Source organism: Mustela nigripes, chromosome 1 (genome assembly GCF_022355385.1).
Source record: "Mustela nigripes isolate SB6536 chromosome 1, MUSNIG.SB6536, whole genome shotgun sequence".
Taxonomy (NCBI): Eukaryota; Metazoa; Chordata; class Mammalia; order Carnivora; family Mustelidae; genus Mustela; species Mustela nigripes.
In genome coordinates this window covers 32,172,163-32,185,950 of record NC_081557.1, presented here as the reverse complement: position 1 = coordinate 32,185,950, position 13,788 = coordinate 32,172,163, and the positions used below count along the sequence as shown (strand labels likewise).

General features: G+C 48.3%; 1 protein-coding gene across 7 annotated transcripts in view; it reads left to right on the top strand.

The window, feature by feature from the left end:
- Positions 1-13,788, top strand: part of NAV2 (neuron navigator 2) — a 722,564-nt gene that overhangs the window by 680,976 nt on the left and 27,800 nt on the right. For all 7 annotated transcript variants that reach the window (XM_059407175.1, XM_059407119.1, XM_059407156.1 and 4 more), the window contains 5 exons: positions 361-444; positions 972-1,083; positions 2,465-2,610; positions 5,635-5,807; positions 13,156-13,309. In XM_059407175.1, coding sequence (XP_059263158.1) covers positions 361-444; positions 972-1,083; positions 2,465-2,610; positions 5,635-5,807; positions 13,156-13,309 — 669 coding nt within the window. The remainder of the gene's footprint in view (positions 1-360; positions 445-971; positions 1,084-2,464; positions 2,611-5,634; positions 5,808-13,155; positions 13,310-13,788) is intronic.

The following is a 13,788-nucleotide window of genomic DNA, read 5'->3' as shown; positions in this document are numbered from 1 at the left end:
CTACTTGTGATTTCTCTCTGTCAAATAAATAAATAAATAAAATCTTTAAAAAAAAAAAAAAAAAAGAAGAAGAAGAAAAAAAACCAGACAGGAAGACAGTGGAGGAAGAGCACTGTAGGCAGAGGGGAAAGTAGGTACAAAGAACCTAAGGTGGGAAGAAGCACAGGGTCTTTAAGGACACAATGAGCTGGAGTGACTGGATCTCAAAAAGATGGAAAGTGGGGCTCCAGGGGCTGAAGAATTAGACGGGAGCTAACTCACGGGGCTCCGGTGAGGATTTCAGCCCTGAAGACCCAGCACCCCCTGGGCCCTCTTGCCTTGCGAGGCAGTCTAACTGAGGCTGTGTCTTTCCTTCTCCAGGCCCATCTGGTGGCAGCCTTTGAACAGAGTCTTGGGAACATGACCATCAGGCTCCAGAGTCTGACCATGACGGCTGAGCAAAAGGTAAAGGCCTCCCCTCCCTGCTTAGAACTGACAGCACAGCTCCAAACTGACGATCTCTTGTTTCAGAGAAGGGTATGGATGTTCGTGTATTTGAACTCTTGGAATCGAATCGTAAAGAGTTGTACTCTGTTGAGTGCACATCTGATCCTAATGGCGGGGTGTGGAGTGGCCGCAGCCCTTCATCTCTCACAGGCCTGTTTCTGCTGCTTTTTAAAAAAGATTTTATTTACTTGAGGGAGAGAGGGAAAGAGAACACCAGCAGGGCGGAGGGGCAGAGAGAGCAGCAGATTCCCCACTCAGCACACTGAGATCATGACCCGATCTGAAGGCAGACGCCTAACTGACAGAGCCACCCATGTGCCCCCATTTCTGCTGCTCTGGTGTGTTTCAATCCATCCTCTGGGAGGGGACAGAGGTTTTGTGGAACTCCTTCATGCTCTCTGCTCCGTGCTGAAACAGAGTTGTTGTTCATGTGGACTCTGTACAGAATGACTGTAGGATGACCAATATTTCCTGCTGTTCCTCAGGACTCAGAACTGAATGAGTTAAGGAAAACCATCGAGCTGCTCAAGAAACAGAACGCAGCTGCCCAGGCTGCCATTAATGGGGTCATTAACACGCCAGAGCTCAACTGCAAAGGTAAAGGAAGGGGGGGCAGCCTGCAGACCAACAACCTGCCTGCCCTTAGGAACCTTCCCCTGATGACGTGTGCCGCAGCCTCCCTGCCCCGGGGTGCATGTCCCTGTCCGTCAGATGGTCCCGGGAGGAGGACACTTGTGGCCCGTGACTTCAGGCCTCTAGGAAGATAGCTCCTTCAGCTCAGTCTCTGCCCTGATGTAGCTCAAAAATGGAAGAAAATCTGTTTCTATGGGTGAAGTGTCAAAAGTGTTTTGCTCCTGTACCCCTGGGGATAAAAATATATGTTTATAAAAAATAAAAAATTAAAAAAAAAAAAAAAAGTGTTTTGCTTAATTTCGCTGGTGTCCTTATATTTACATGTGGACACGGGCCAGCCTGAAATGAGCATCTCGTGTTCATCCAAGGAAGTGTTTCTGAGTCAGTTGCTTCGTGCGTGTGTATCTTACCTGGGGGCCAGATGGGGCTGTGAGGACGAGTTCCCTCCCACCGCAGTGATGTTGTTGGTGATGGTACAAGTCGCAGTGACAGCCAGCATTTAGGGGACACGCACTGTGTTCTAAGCACTCTGCTCAGTGTTGTAAATTATTCACTCTCTCGTTTTCCTCCCATGACAACCTTACAAGGGCAGTGCTGGTCCTCTCCACATTGGATTGATGAGAACACTGGGTTGCGGGGGCGAGAGCCCCGTCCAGAGGTCACAGTAGTAAGATTCATGAAGTGGGACTAGAACCCAGGTCTCTCTGACTCCGCAACCAGTGCTCGTAAAGAGTAGGCTGCGGGTTTAGTTCTGTGCTTGTGCGGAAAACTGGCCACAACCTGTATTTGGCATCTCCGTGATTTCAGATACCAGGTCTCTGAAACGTGATGACAGAGTTGAAATGGAAGGGACTGGCAGCCTGAGTGAGCAAAGAACACGTACCAGGAAGAGGGGCTCCCACACGTTAAGACCCTGAGATGAGATGGGCTTGGCATTCCCGAGGGGTCAAGAGAAGGCTAGTGAGGCAGAAGCATACAGGGCAGAGTGGGGTGGTGAGGGGCACCCCGACAACACAGGTGTCTGCCACAGTTCAGAAACGTCATCGGGTCCTGGTCTCAAGCTTAAGAAAGCTGGTGGCAGGGGCAGGGAATTCTCTCTCGAAGCCTCCCTTGGCTTCTTTTTGGTGGAGTGGCTTGGTCTGGCCCTCAGGTAATTGACTGAAGAGAGCTCAGCGTGGACCTATTCAAGGATCTTAAAACCAGCAGCTGAGAGCAGAAGTTCATGTCTAATGGGAAATACCCAGCAGTGCCCGGGTGTGTGGATTTAGGTGTAAGAGTCATTTTCCCTGGGACAGAGGGATGGGCTGAAGGCCACAGCTGCTGACCTCCTGCCTTGCATCCCCAGGAAACGGCACCTCACAGTCGGCAGACCTCCGTATCCGCAGACAACACTCCTCGGACAGCGTGTCCAGCATCAACAGTGCCACCAGCCACTCCAGCGTGGGCAGCAACGTAGAGAGTGATTCCAAGAAAAAGAAGAGAAAGAATTGGGTGAGTGTGCAACCAGAGACCTTCGTGGGTACCAGCAGACCAGTATCCCCACCCCAACCCCCAGAAAGAGCCCCCGGGCTAGCTCTTTACTCCAGAGCATAGAACTTTGGGAGTGGATCCAAAGAAGCTTGTGGGTATGTTTCTACCAAAATCAGTGTTGTGCTCAGCCAAATACCAGGACTCACAAAAGTACCACCATCTTGGAGTTTTCTGTTCCATGAGATTTTATGTGACATACTCATCTTTCATTTCATATACGTGTCATTTCCTCCTCCTCGTAACGTTAGCCGCGAAGTTCCAGGTACTAGAGCAAAGTTACTCTTCGTTGGTTTCTTTTTCGTTATTATTACTATTATTGGAGTGTGTATTGCTAATTACCCCATCATTATCCAGAATCCTTATCTGTTTCTTTACACAGTTACCAATTATGGCATGAAACCAATTTTCTCCGAACAGTTTTTAACCGTGCCCTCTAAAGTGAAAGTTTCATAATGTAGATATTAGGAGTTAGTGAAAGGTTTTAAACTGGGGTGTTGTACTTCAAAATGCCAAGTTTAATAGACCCAGTCTCCAGTGTATTGTTTCTCTATGTTTCCTTAATCCCAGTGAGCCACTCAAATTCCTGTACAGTAGTGTCTTGAGCAGCTTTTTCCCATTTTCCTGGGAATATTACACCCACCCACCCAATTTTTTTTAAAGTAGATTCTATGCCCAACATGGGACTTGAAGTCACGATCCCGAGATTAAATAAGAATCACATGCTGCACGGACCAAACCAGCCAGGTGCCCTCCTACCAACCCATTTATAGTTGTGTCAAGGCTGGGGAGCTCTGGTTGGTCTTTGCTGCTCCCTGTCTTCAGTGCAGAGAGTTCAGGTTGATCTGAAACAGGCTAGTGCTCACAGCACCCCATCCATCAGTGCCGACAGCATCGTGTTTCCATTGTAACCTCAGTGTCCTCATCCATTCCATACACTTCTTCCTCATTTTGTGTTATCTTGGATGGGTGGCGAGGTCTGGCCATAGAGCAGTCGCAGTTTGAGGAATTCCGGTTGCTGATGACTTGTGCTGAAAGACCGTAAGACCAGTTTAGTGTGACCCTCTCATCATTCTGATGAAGGTTTTTTCTTCGTTACTAATGGCTTTTAGTCAACTCATCAGCTATGCCTTGAATAGCATTAACATATGTTGCTGTTTCCAATATGATATTGGTAAAATATGGTCTGACTTGATTATCAAAGTGATGAGAGAGAATTATTTTCTATGAAAAACCGTGTTTATCCATTTTCTCCAGTTCAAGAACTAAAACTTATTTACTTGCACTAAGACAGTTCTTGATTGTTGGTAGAAGGGAAGATAGAGAGTGGGCATTCTCAGATGATCTCGAAGCTGAATTCTGTCTAATCTTTGTCATTTCCTCCTCCATGTGGCCCTCTGCCAGAGGTAGGGGCAAGTCTTGAGGTTGGTGGTTTGTGTGCCAGATCCTTCTGTTTCTATAACTGGAAATTTGATGAAAAGTAGGAACTGGGCTCTCGATCAGCCTCACTTGGATGTGTCATTCCTTATGGATCTAATATTGATGAGCAAAAAAATCCCAGTAACTATTTCAGAATGGCCTGTTTCAGAATTTCTTAATGGCTAAGAAAACCGCCAAGGTGTTTTCAGAAAAAAGGTTTTAGTAAAATGGAAATTAGTTTTCAAAAGACCTTTTTTCAAAACAAAGCTTAAGTTTCTTGGTCTAGAAGAATACATGCTTATCATCGCTTTCGGAGAAGACCCTGCACTTTTTTTTTTTTTTTTTTAAAGATTTTATTTATTTATTTGACAGAGAGAAATCACAAGTAGATGGAGAGGCAGGCAGAGAGAGAGACGGAAGCAGGCTCTCTGCTGAGCAGAGAGCCCGATGCGGGACTCAATCCCAGGACTCTGAGATCATGACCTGAGCCGAAGGCAGCGGCTTAACCCACTGAGCCACCCAGGCGCCCCAAGACCCTGCACTTTAATTCTTTATGTTCTCAGAGTTTTCAGCTCCATCTCATAATTTGGGGAATTTGTGATATGCCAGTTCCTTTTTCCCCAATATAGTTAATAAATTTCCTAGAAATACCTATTTTTTTTTTTTTTGAGTAGCAATTGAGATGGCTAATTCCCTGCTTATTCTATCATTTATGTGTATACAAGGACAGCAGGAACTCCTAAGTAGATCTCTCCGAAGGCACTACAGCCATGTTGGGACTAGTGCAGCAGTGAAGCTATTCTTGCTGAGAAAAGAAGACACAGACATGCCAAAAAAAAAGATAAGGCCTTAAGAGACAGAAGTGTGAGAATCAAAGGAAGGTCAGGGGCAGTCATTTCCACCAAAGAAGCTGGAAGCACTTGGCTTGTAGGGACTCCCCGAAGCGCTGTTCCTTTCCTTTCATAATGAAGGAAGACGCCTGTAATGCTCGGGAAGATTCATGTTCCTACCGGAAACCTTCTCTGTGTGTGGTGTTTACTATTGGCCATGTTGTGTCTGAAAAGTCCGAGGCTTTCCCTGTCACTGGCTTTCTCTGTTAAAAATTGTCTTTTTTCCTTCCCCTTCCCCATTTTTTTTGCTTGCGTTTTCCCTGGCAGGTCAATGAGGTAAGCGAGACCGACGTTAATATCAGATACCAAGCTAACCCATCCATTGATATGACTAATCTCTGCATCCGTCCCCATGTCTGAGCATTCCTGCTTTGTTGCTGTGTAACCTCATCTTCCCGCCATCCATCTGCTGAGCCAGGCTCTGTCTTGCTGTTGGCATCTAGCCTCGAAGCAGGAGTAGGCATGGAATGTCACCCACAGGTCCAGTCCTCTGAGCTGTCAGCACCAGATAACTCTTCTTCCCTTACTGCACTGATTCAAGAGAGCTGTTGGGAACCTTTGTCATTGGTCGGGGGGACACGTGGGAGAATTAATTGCTCTTTTGTCTGCATGTCTCTGTTCGGCCAAGGCCTGAGTGTTGGTTGCAGCCCCGCCCTGACTGATAGTCTCGTGTGTTCAGTTACGCAGCTCCTTCAAGCAAGCCTTTGGGAAGAAGAAGTCCCCCAAGTCCGCATCCTCTCATTCTGACATCGAGGAGATGACCGATTCCTCATTGCCTTCCTCACCCAAGTTACCGCACAACGGGTCCACGGGTTCCACGCCACTGCTAAGGGGCTCCCACTCCAACTCCCTGTGAGTCTGTCCCTTGGGGATGCACGTGGGTCAGACAATGCCTTTGGCCCCCGGGAGCCCTCCCAGATAGGAATGGAGAGGTGTCCTGTTACCATTCATCTTCTCCTTGGAGTTTTGTACATCATGCTTTCATAGGACTGGGCATGTTCTTCTAATGCTTTAGGGCTGGAGAGGTCGAGAGAGAGAGGAATCTTCCATTGTTGGTCTGATGGCATCACTGAGTGGTCATGGGCAAGGGCTTAACCTCCCTGTTTTCATTTGTCAAACTGGGATAATGGTTGTTGGCTCCTTATCTGATCGTAAGGATCAGACGAGGTAAATGGATGGGAAAGGGCTACAACCATCTGGCTGAGAGGGGAAGATAGTGTTATGAGTGTTAGTTTTTGCTGAAATTTTTAGTGCATTTTTAATTTTTTTTTTTAATTTATTTGACAGAGAGGGAGATCACAAGTAGGCAGAGAGGCAGGCGGTGGGGGGGGGTGGAAGCAGGCTCCCTGCTGAGCAGAGAGCCAGATGTGGGGCTGGATCCCAGGACCCTGGGATCATGACCTGAGCCAAAGGCAGAGGCTCAACCCACTGAGCCACCCAGGCGCCCCTTAGCTCATTTTTGTGGCAAGACTTAAAGAGATTTTGCCATCCTTCTCTGATCAAAATTTGGTGTTGACTCTTTCTCTGAGGTCAGCCCTCAGCAACTGGAAGTTTAACAAATGGAGAAGACTCAGTGATATATTTCTCTTTACCAAAGGGTTCTATATTTGGTAAAATGATTGGTCACCAGGGACTCCCCTGGTAAATTTTAAATGAGTCAATTTGTAAAGAGCTTTTCAGGAACACAGCTGCTTCTGTTAAATGAGACAAGTGTTTGCTCATGTGACATTGGCTTAGATGCCATTTCCCTTGGCATTGAGGTACGTAGATGGAAAGAGTCCTCTTCTCTTGCCCAGCCAACCTCCCATGGTCTCCACTGAGCACCCACTGATCATTGCTCCATTAGGGGTGTAGGGAGACAGTCCTCTGTCCCATCTAAAAAGAACAGCCCAGACTCCAGAGGCAGGAGCACATCAGGAATGGCTTGAGATGGACAGATGGGGACCCAGGTGTCAGCTCAGAGGGTGGCACAGCCAGCCAGCCCCCTGCAGAGGTGAGAAGGATCGCCCCTGCCCCCTAGGATGGAACTCCCTTAGAGGCCGTGGTATACCAGGCCAGGAGTGAGAGAACGGCAGCCCACGTGCTTTGCAGGGACAGTTAGTGAGATGAGACCATGCCCAGAAGAGAGCCACTTTGGCTGAGGTTGGATAAGAAAGTGGGTATCTGGACATGTCCGTTTCATCATGGGTGAAAATGAGGTTAATTTCATCTACTTCCCTAAATACTTGTGAGGGCCCAGTCAGATACTATGCATGAAGGACCTTTTTCCTCTGCCCCTTCCATCTCAGGAGGCCAGATGTAGGGAGCTGTCCCTAAATCCACTTAGCCAGCAGGCCACCCTGCTGAAGACAGCAGCCGCACCTGTGTGACTTATGGCTGACTTATGGGATGGGTGCATGTAGTGTGGATGAGGGGCTCGGCTGAGTCTTTGCAGCACACCAACTGCCTGAACACCACATAAGGCAGGAAGTGAGTGACAGGGAACAGCAGAGCCACGAGTTCTCCTGGCTCCTGCTCTCATTCCACGCCAGGTACCGGGTACAGCAGTGAACCAGACGGATGAAGTTCCAATTCTGATAGACCCTGTATCCTCAGGTGAGAGGCAGACATGAAAGAAATCTGAATAAAGTAGAAAACAATGAGCTAAGGGTTCACACTGGGAATTAAAATGGTGTGTTGGGACACAGAGTACCTGGCAGCAACTGTGGATGGGGTGGCCAGGAAAGGAGGGGATATTCCAGCTGAGATCTGCATGATAAGAGGGACCACACTGGTAAGTTCTGCTCCATAACACTAGCTGCTGTAACATATGCGGCCACAGGGCTCCGTGGCTTGACACGGGACTGTTGATCTCTGGTTCACTCTGAACCTAGGACAGGTATGCATTGTCAATCAGCAGGCAGCCTGCCACAGAAGGCTCCTTCCATCTTCTGCAAGAGCCATCCCACAGGACCTGAGTTCTCTGCTGAGAAGTCTGTGTCCAGCCAGCAGGTGGGAAGTGGGGGAGGGGAGATAGTGCAGGAGAGTTTTATGGGCCAGGCCTGGAGAGACATGTCCCCTTTTCCCAGTCCACTGAGCAGGGCTGTCCCACCCACAAGGGAAGAAGTGAAATCTCCGCACCAGGGAGGGGAAGGAAATAGGCTCCCTGCAGCCTTCCTGAACCCCCAGAGAGCTCAAGGAGCCTAAGGTGGAGACAGGCTGGGTGTGGCTGGGAGGGGTGGTCACTGTGTGGCAAGTATGGCTGCTGCATGATAGGAAGTAGGAAAGTAGCAAGAAGGAGGCCATGGCAGGAGGCAGGGCCAGAACATGGGAGGCACTGAAGTCAAAATAAATTTGCATCTGCTTCTATGTGTGATGGGTTATCAGCCATTGGAGAGGTGTTTTGGGCTTTTTGTTTTTGTTTTTGTTTTAAGATTTATTTATTTTAGAGAGACAGCCACACAGGGTAGAGGGTGCAAAGGGAGAGAATCTCGGGCTTGGCACAGAGACCTATCTCAGGCTTGATCTCATGACCCTGAGAGATCATGATCTGAGCCAGTATCAAAAGATGGACACTTAGCGGACTGAGCTACTCAGGCAGCCTATGGAGAGGTTCCCCTCACCCCCGCAAGTTTATTTAAGTAATCTTTACATCCAGTGTGGTACTCAAACTTATGACCCCAGGATCAAGGGCCATATGCTCCACTGACTGAGCCAGCTAGGTGCCCCGTGCACCGGAGAGTTCCAAGCAGGAATGTAACATCATCTGAATGCATGTTTCACAAGGATCAGTCTGCTCCCTGCAGATAAGGAATTCGGGGGAGCAAGAGTGGAAGTAAGGCAACCACGTAAAGGCACTAATAGCACTCTCCCCCACTGTCCACCCAACTGTGGGCTCTTTCCTGTCCTTGGAACACTCCAGTCACACACCCCCGGGCCTTTGTCCTTTCTGTGTCCTCTGCCTGTCCCACTCCTCCCCTAGATACTCTCTTTCTTCAGGTGCTCAGTGTTTCCTTCTCACTAATGCTTTGCCTGCATCCCTTGCATAAAATAGCCCCCTCCCACAGCCAGCAATCCCCATCACCCCCTTAGCCGTGTTCTGTTTCTCGCCATGGCCCGTGTCACCACCTGACATGTAGATTTCCTCAAGTTATTAGTTATTTGTTCTTTGTCCCCACTACACCCCCCCTAAAAAATACAGTATAAACCACAGGGAGGTAGGCACTGTTGGATTTGCAGACATTTAGATATTAGGTGAAGTAACTCATAGTAGTGAGTCCTGGATGGATTTTAAGATGTGTTCTAGAAGAAAGCTGACAGCATGTGGTGATGTCAGGTGTGAAAGAAAGAGAAGAAGAATCCTTGAATATTCTTAGATTTGCAGCTTGCATACCTAGGTGTGTGGAAGCATTGTTTCTGGAATGGATGGAAGGCATGGGCAGGGCAGGGCAGGGCGGCTATCAGGAGCCCTGGCTTGACTGTGTAAAGTCCGAGTTGCTCAGCAGACACCCATGTGGAGATGCCAACCAGCCTGGGGCTCCTGGAGGTCTAGATCTGGGAGACATGGGCTCATAGGTGGTCCTGAAAGCTGAGAACCTGGAGGATTCTCCACAGGGCTAGATAAAGATAGAGAGGAGCCAGAGGGCCAAGGACTGAGCTCGGGGTGCTCTGACCACAGGGTGCGCAAGGAGAGCAGCCAGTGAGACGGGGAGAGGTGGGAAGAAAACTGGAAGCAGAGAAAAGAAACTGCTGGGAGGGAGGCGGTCGCTGGACCACATGCTGCCAGGCAGTTGGGGAGAATGAGGGAGAGTGGGTGACGCATTTGGCTGAGCAGCCTTCCCGGCAGCCATCCCGAGAAACGCTGCCTCCAAACCCGCTCTCCCCTTAGGGACTGGGCGGGGCAGACTCTGGTCTGCTCCCCTTCTCCAGCATTCCACAGCATCCATGCACAGTGGAGATGTTTGTTTTTGGTCTGGTTTTCCAGCGGGTGGGCAGAAAGCAAATGCTTCTTTCCAACCTTGAAGGGTTTGTAAGAATGTGCAAATCTAGAAGTGAGAGGAAGTTCAAAGAAGAAACCCAAGGCAGAGGAGTCGGGGGCCCAGAAAAGTGCCTACCCTGTGGGCGAAAGGAATGGTGGTGTGGGAAAACAGTGTTTCCCACACTTGAGGCATTTAAAATTAGGTATGCCACCAGCCCTGCATCTGGCCGGGACAGCGGAAATAGGGGAGTAACATGGTAGGGACTGAGTAGGAAAAAATCGACATCAGGTTGCTTCAGTAAGTGGTCCATGACGTGGATGAGCATGTACTGTGTGCCTGCTGGATACAGTTCTAGACTTAAGCAGACGCACCAGATTCTATCCTGATTCTGTTACCCTGATTTTTTTTTTCCCACGGGCACAGTAATCTCTCCAGGACTCACCCTCCCCCTGTTTGAAAGGGGATAATTGTAATACATCTCCATGGAGTTAGTAGTGGATGGAGCAAACTGATACTCTTCGGCTAGCTGGCACAGTTGTTCGTGTATTCAGTAAGCATTTGCCTGAGCACCTATTACATACTGGTCAGTGTGATTAGGCACTGGAAATGATGCAGAGAACCCTGGTCCTGGAGCAGCCAGCAGCCATGCAGGGAGTAACCTGTTGAGTGCAACCAAATCTTCAGAGATGTAACAGAAGGCTACCGTGGAAGGAACCTGGGCGCTAGGGTTAGAGACTAAAACTTAGCTGGGACTGTTACAGAAGAACTTAGTTTTCGGGGCACCTGGCTTGCTCAGGCAGTGGATTCTGCCAGGCTCTTGATCTTGGGGTTATGGCTTAGAGCCCTACGTTGGGTAGAGAGATTGTTAGAAAATTAAAGTTTTGAACTTTAATTTTGAACATCCTCTCTGTGTTGAGTAGGACATCCCTCCCATGTCACCTTGCAGCTGTATGTTTCTGAGAACTGGGCTATTTTCGGGGAGCACAGTACTCTCTGCGCACTTATTCTCAACACAAACTTGATCTTAGTTTGCTTCTCTTTGCCAAGTCATTGGCCAGGTTTTGCAAAGTAGCCCGTGTGTTCTATCCCACAAAGTGGGTGCTGAAGAAGTCTTGTCTCTCTTGCTGCAAAAGCTTTCTTGGGGAAAGGCACAGACCATGTGGAGGGGATTGGGGCAAAACACTTGCCCCAGAGGGCCAGACACACCAGATTGACGGTGTGAATCAAAGCCAACTACTCCCTGCACTGAATTAGAGCCTGCAAGGTCTGTGCGGGGCACAGTTTAGCAGAGTGGAGTGTCATGATGGAATTTTCTTCAGACTTCACACTCCATTTAAACCAGGAAACCATACTCCTCTCTCAAGAAGAAACCAGTGTTTGCAAGCTCCCGCTGCAAACCTTGGCAAACCAGAAAAGGCGTGACTATATAGTCAAACCTTATAAACCATCGTCTAGTCAAAGCACAGCGGTGGCGGGGTGGGGAGAGAAAGATCTGAAGTCATGTTCTAGCCTCTTATCCCAGATCTGTTCACCTTAGTTTCTCATAGGCATGGAGTGGGAATAATCATAACATTTTCTGGTGTTTATTAGAGGTTTTAGAAGATTTTGAAGCTGAGAAACTTCCTTGACCACTAACCACATTTTTTTAAAATTTTTTATTTTTTATAAACATATATTTTTATCCGACCACTAACCACTTTTAAAAATCAGAGATAGTTTTCCTCTCTTACCATCTCTCAAATGAAATCCCTTCAATGCAGGTTGAGAAAATAACAATAAAAAGATTTGGCCATGCAGGTGTTAAACTTTTCTTCTAGTCCTTTCTGCCCCCAAATACATTACATCTCTTTTAACAATTATAAATGGTTTCCCTGTGGCAATGAACGTTTCCACACCCTCAACCAGTTTTACAGGTCAGGCTTTTTTTGGCCTCAAATCCAGGACTTGGTCTTGGAGAGTGGGCTCCACAATTACTCACCATGTCCTTCGGAGATCATCAGCTTCAGCTTTGTAACTTTTTGAATGTGGTTGTTGGTTTTTGTTTTGGTTTTGGTTTGGTTTTTTCCCCCTTTTTTCCTATCTTCAGTCCAAGAAATGTCAAAGCTGCTTATTCTGGATCACCCCTAACCCCAGATCCAATGAACTTTGAAATCAACAGACTTTTTTTTTTGAGGGTCCCCTTTACTAGCATGGCCATTCATTATGACTTTTATGATCTTCCATTTAGTGCTGCTTGCCTGGTATCTGAACAGCAAACCTAAGCTTAGGAGGACCACCCCTTAAGACAGAGGGACTCCACGGGGTCCCGATCTGGCACGCAGCTGGAAGGACATCGAACCTCACACTATTGTTCAGTTTTCACATAAAACTGGGACTGCTGTGTCGTATCTTCCTGTCTGCTCTCTGATGATCTGAGAGGTTTCTCTTCCTTGGGATGAGCTTAGGAAGCAGTGTGGGCAGGTGGGGGAAGGAAAAAGTGTTACTCTTAAGACACTTAAAAGATTGAGGGTTTTTTTTTTTCTTTTTAAAGATTTTATTTATTTATTTGACAGAGGTCACAAGTAGGCAGAGAGGCCGGCAGAGAGAGAGGGGGAGGCAGGTTCCCCGCCAAGCTGAGAGCCCGATGCGGGGCTCGATCCCAGGACCCTGAGATCATGACCTGAGCTGAAGGCAGAGGCTTAACACACAGAGCCACCCAGGCGCCCCAAAGATTGAGTTTTAGAATGCGACCCAGAGTAGATTAACACCTTCTACTGGAGTCTTTCCGTTATTTTCACTTTTGAGCAAATAAAAGTCACCCCCCAGGTGTCTGAACTTAGAGTGTCTGATCTTTAAAACAGACAGTTGACCCTTCTTCTCTGAGTGAATTTATATCTCAAGGGCCATGCAAAGTCATTATAGGGCCCCAGCTGTGTACACATTGGGATGGAGGGCCGGTTTCAAACCCTGAGGGTTACTACTCCCTTTTGCCCGCTGCTGTTTATCCCAGATTATTGGAATTTTGCTGAAAGGCAACCCAAGCCATCCTAATAGGCTGACCTCTGCCAAGAAAGAGCACAGAGAAGCAAGTCAGTCTGTAAATTCCAGGCTTTGGTATCATGGCCTCTGGGAATCCCTGCTGGCTGGTCAGATGGGGTGACTGCCGAACAAACCTGCTGACGGACAGGGACCAGTGGTCAGTGGAGGACTCAAAGGAGCTGAACCCAGAGCTGCTCCCATCAGTAACACCTCTCCTTCCCTAGCATTTCAGAGTGCATCGATAGTGAAGCCGAGACGGTCATGCAGCTCCGAAATGAGCTGAGAGACAAGGAGATGAAGCTGACGGACATCCGCCTAGAAGCCCTCAGCTCCGCACACCAGCTCGACCAGCTCCGGGAGGCCATGAACAGGATGCAGGTGAGCCCTGGAGCGGGGGCCCAAGCCCCAGGCTGTCTGGGAAGGAGTGGTGAGGGGGCTGCTCTCTGCCACACCCCCCAGCGCTGCCAAAGGTGGCAGCCCTCTGCCTTTCAAACCTGTTTCTCCACTCTTATCTTTTTTCTTTCTTTTCCAAAGTAGCAAGGCTCCTCTTCTCATGCCTTTCCCGGGATTGCTCAAAGTTGAGTCTGTTATTTATTTATTTATTTATTTATTTATTTATTTATTTATTTTTATTTGACAGACAGAGATCCTAAGTAGGCAGAGAGGCAGGCAGAGAGAGAGGAGGAAGCAGGCTCTGTGCTGAGCAGAGAGCCCATTGCAGAGCTCGATCCCAGGACCCTGAGATCATGACCTGAGCCGAAGGCAGAAGCTTTAACCCACTGAGCCACCCAGGTGCCCTCAAAGTTGACTCTTTTCAGAGTAATGGCGAAACTGTGCGTCCCTGTCTTGTGTGCCTT